The following is a 4617-nucleotide window of genomic DNA, read 5'->3' as shown; positions in this document are numbered from 1 at the left end:
GATAGTTTTCTACTGGTTTTAGGGGCTGTTTCTCCATGAAAACAATTATCCCTTTCTTGTTGTGTGTGGACACTGTTTCTGATGTTGCTCTTCCACTTTGACTTTATTTTTTGCCATCCTGAAATTCATGAGGTGTTTATGCTCATATTTATCACTATTTTCTATTTTAGTTCCAGGGTTTTATATCTTGTTGAGAAAGGTCTTCCTTACTCTAATGTGATATTGAAAATACCCAAATTTTCTTCTTGATTTTGGTCATTTTACCTTATAACGAGCTCCCTGTAACGTGACATGGATTATATAACGTTGACCCATCTCCATTTCCTGAAGATGACGCCCCTCCGTCCACACCCTGCTCTGTGGTAAAGTGGCTCCAGGTGCTGAGATTTCTCCAGAATGAAGCTCCTCTCTGGTGCCACATTTCCCCAAATCCTCTCATTTCTCATGACTAGAACTTTTTAGTGAAATTGCGTTTCTTTCTTTTATTTCTAATTATTTCTTTCAATGTTACTTCATTTCTGAATTCATCTCATTCTGATTTATGTTGTTTAATAACATTTCTTAATGTTATCAAACTCCTTGGTAACACCTTGTTAAAATGTTGGTCTGTATTGTGCTGACTGTGTTCCTGGTGTATTCTCACGATCTGTGGAGATCTGATTCTGCTCCTTCCTCTCCTTCCTCTAACACTAACTTTGTGTGAGACTGAGTCCTCCTCCTATTCTGCTGTTCGATGTTATAGGAGCTTATTTTTCCTGACTTCTAGAAGTCGTTCAGTGGTTCTTCTACCTGACAGAGCTCCCTCTTCGGTTGCTTTGGTGACGTGTTCAGGAACATGGTGGCTTGCTCGGTGAGTTGTCCGCCCCACTGGTCTGGCCTTCTTTCCTTGTCTCTGTTGTTTCTATCCTGCTCAAATTTGATTCCACCTCTAGCAGTTTCCCCTCAGTGGAGGGCCCATCCCAAAGGGAGCTGTGCCTGGTTGGTTTGAAAATTACCTGTATCCTAGACCAGTTCACTGCTTTCCGAACTTGCCGAGGCCCCTCACACTCACCAGCTATTGCGTTGGGCAAAACCCCTCCCAGCTTCAGCTGCTGTTCTCAAGCTAGCCCGGATGGCTTTCCAGAAAACATCTCTCAGCTGTTGGGGGTTCTCAGGTCCATTGCTTTCCTCTGCTTTCTCCACATCACGATACTACCAAGCAGATCTTGTGGCAATTGGTGGTTTGTCCTCATCTGCTTGCGTTTTGTGGTTCATGTAACCCACTTTGTACGTTAAGTGGGGTTTTGGTTTCTGTCTAGTCGCAGTGTCTATTTTTGTGTGGGGACTCAGGGAAACCCAAATCCACACAGTTACCACTGCCACTTTGCCAGAATCTTGTCCTCATATTCTTGGATTGTTTCCTCCATCATTTCAACTCTCGATACTCTTCTCTCATTTGAAAGAATGACACTGGTAGCTTTCCCACTCCCCTAATTTAGAAGGAAAGATAAGCTGCTTCCTCTCCGCCCCACGCAGCAGGCATTGTGTCGGTGCAGCTCAAGCACAAGCCGTTCTTCAGGAAAACTTCTGACACCACCAATAGATAGTCCTTCTGGGGAGAGCTGATGACACACAGCCAACGAAGAAGGAACAGGAATGGAGGGATATTGGGGAGATAGGTGGAGCATACTGTAAAGGTCAGAAGACAGGAGAGCTATTGATGATGGGAAACCTGGAGCTCAGGGTTGCTCTCGGTTTATAAATCCACATTTAGCCAGATTCTTTCAGCCTCTACTTCAATCTGGTGCAATAGAAGCAATGTCCTCAGCATTAAGCGTATACGGAAATCATCAGAACCAACAGAACTGATGCAGCCTGCTGTAAAATGATGGAGAGTTTCTTCAAGCGTTTGAACCTGATGTTGTCAGGAATGAGAGGTGTCACATAAATGAGTGTATTCACCTCCACCACTAGCCTCCTGGTCTAACATGTTGATAAATCCCCTGTTTTGCTTGCATCCATCTGGCCTCCCTCCATGACTTATTGCGCTTAATGTAGAGAGAGTGTTTTTTTCCCAAAACCTAATCAAGTTACTCTACCCTGCCTAAAACGCTTTCATGGCCTCCACTGCTCTTAGGATAAAGAAAACCTTCTTAACACACCTCACAATCCCTGTGTTCTGTGGCTTCCACCTGCCCTCTGGCCTCATCTCGACCACTGTCAGACCACTCTCTGACTTCAAGGTCACAACGGCCTTCAGTCCTGCCCTCTACCCCCACCACACTTCCTCCCGCCACAGGGTCTTTGCACATGCAGTACCATCTGACCTTCCTTCTGATTTCAGCTCCAGTGTCACTCCCTGAGGGCCGTCTTCTCTAACCTCTCCCACTACATTATGTCCCCAGAGCATGGGAACCCACAGGACCACGAACCTCTCCTCTGGACCACATGTCAGTGCTGCATTTTACCTTTGTGTATTTCTTTGATTAATGCTCTTCTCTCCTACTTAACTGTACGATCCATGAAAGCGTGGATTACAATCTGCAGCAGGTCACATTACAGTTCCTTGCACACATGGGGATTCAGGAAATTCAGGGTGAAAGATAATGCAAGGGCTTCTGAAAACCAAAAATAATTACTTTAAATATCATAATTGTTGTAACTCACTTTTGTATTGAAATCTTTAAAAATGTATGACTTGTGTCCCCGCCTATGTAAACAGGATGTACAAGCCATAAGTTTGTTTTTTTACTGATTTCTCTCTTATGAAAACCGTTTAGTACACTCTAACAACAAAATGGCCTCAGCATTATTGAAAGAGGACCATTTGTCTCAACAGTACATCCCTGATTGCTGGATTTCTTTTCCTCCCATTTTCCTTCTAAACCTCCTTCTAATATGTGGTATCAATTTGTATGATAATGACAATCAGCCATTTAGATTTGTTAGAAATATGTACTAAATAAGAACACATTGGCCCTCAATAATGGTCACACTGGTCCCCTATAAAGGGGACCATGAGCTTTTGTGCATGGCCTGTGTAGCACTCATTTTGTCTGCTTAGAGACAAAGCTTCATTCCTAGTTTTCAGTTATATTGTAGATAGTTGAGATTGCCAGATAAAGCAACAAATGTGGCTGAGAAAGCTATGTGATGTCTTGCTGTACATGGTTGGGGCCCTACAAAAAAAATTTAGATATGCTTAGTTGAACATTATTCGATGCTAGATACAAAAAAGTAGGTTGTCTTTTTTAAAATCATAAAATGCATATATTTATTGTTTTGTGATAGTGTAATTGGGAATTAAATCTAATTCTTATGAAAAAGAAAATTCCCATACAAAGACCCCTCAAAAACATCTCATAATACTAAAACAAAAAAATAAAAATTACTTTGCCAAATGACAGAACTCTGTAATAGCAGAGTCCTAAATGATTTAGCTTATTTTGTTCCTTGGTATTTAACAATACAGTGACACTTTACAAAACATTAGAAATCCTCAGAGTTTGTATATTTTCCCCTAATATACATAAAATAAAATAGGACTTTAAGGATACAGAGTTTTAGAGACTACAAATAATGTAAATGACATAGGAAAACAGAAAGGGAGAACTGAAAGTGGGAAATTCCTCTGAAATAGAAAGAGTGGAGGACCATCCCGTATAAATAGCCCACACTCACGGAGGAAGGACATTTAAGCTCAAGCCGTTGCCACCTCCACTTGGGCTCCTAGGGAGTAAAGGCAACGCTGTTCCTGTCTTCATCATGACCTACAGGTGGATCCTCCCAATGGCCCTCCTGCTGTGTTTCTCCACCACGGCTCTTTCTGTGAACTATGACTTGCTTCGGTCCCAACTAAGAAGCAGCAATTCAGCATGTCTGATGCTCCTGCGGCAGTTGAATGGAGCCCCTCAACGTTGCCCCGAGGACACAATGAACTTCCAGGTCCCTGAGGAGATTGAGCAAGCACAGCAGTTCCAGAAGGAGGATGCTGCATTGGTCATCTATGAGATGCTCCAGCACACCTGGCGTATTTTCAGAAGAAATTTCGCTAGCACTGGCTGGAATGAGACCATCGTTAAGAACCTCCTTGTGGAAGTCCATCTGCAGATGGACCGTCTGGAGACAAACCTGGAGGAAATAATGGAGGAGGAAAGCTCCACCTGGGGAAACACAACCATTCTGCGCCTGAAGAAATACTACGGAAGGATCTCGCAGTACCTGAAGGCCAAGAAGTACAGCCACTGTGCCTGGACAGTGGTCCAAGCGGAAATGCTCAGGAACTTGGCCTTCCTTAACGGACTCACAGATTACCTCCAAAACTGAGGATCTCCCAGCCTGCATCTCTGAGAAGGGACAATGCTGACAGTGACTGCAGGTGTCTTCCCAGCAGAGGCTCTTGACGTGACTGACAGCTAAGGCACTGCATTGGAAAGGACAGTTACAGACTTTACATTTTTTACTAACTTATGAATTAACTTATTTTTCTATTTATTTCAACATTTACCTTGGAAAATAAATTTTTTATGAAACAAAATTCAACATGGCTGTTTTAATTTCAACTTGATTTATAGAATCACCCAGATTAAAAACTGCAAACCACCTGTAAAATGTTCTTTGTAAAATGTGCCTGCAAAC

General features: G+C 42.6%; 1 protein-coding gene across 1 annotated transcript; it reads left to right on the top strand.

The window, feature by feature from the left end:
* Window positions 1-3744: 3744 nt before the first annotated feature.
* IFNB1 (interferon beta 1) lies at window positions 3745-4305 on the top strand. Its single transcript, NM_001099440.1, has one exon. It carries the CDS (start codon window positions 3745-3747, stop codon window positions 4303-4305), a length of 561 nt encoding a protein of 186 aa, NP_001092910.1.
* The last annotated feature ends 312 nt before the right edge of the window (window positions 4306-4617 follow it).

This window comes from Equus caballus, chromosome 23, assembly GCF_041296265.1.
Source record: "Equus caballus isolate H_3958 breed thoroughbred chromosome 23, TB-T2T, whole genome shotgun sequence".
Classification (NCBI taxonomy): Eukaryota; Metazoa; Chordata; class Mammalia; order Perissodactyla; family Equidae; genus Equus; species Equus caballus.
Note: the sequence above shows the minus strand (reverse complement) of the source record. Positions and strands in the feature narration are given on the sequence as shown.

Bases quoted from the DNA above. Each gene is read 5' to 3' on its own strand.
- IFNB1 (NM_001099440.1), top strand. From the start codon at position 3,745: ATGACCTACAGGTGGATCCTCCCAATGGCCCTCCTGCTGTGTTTCTCC.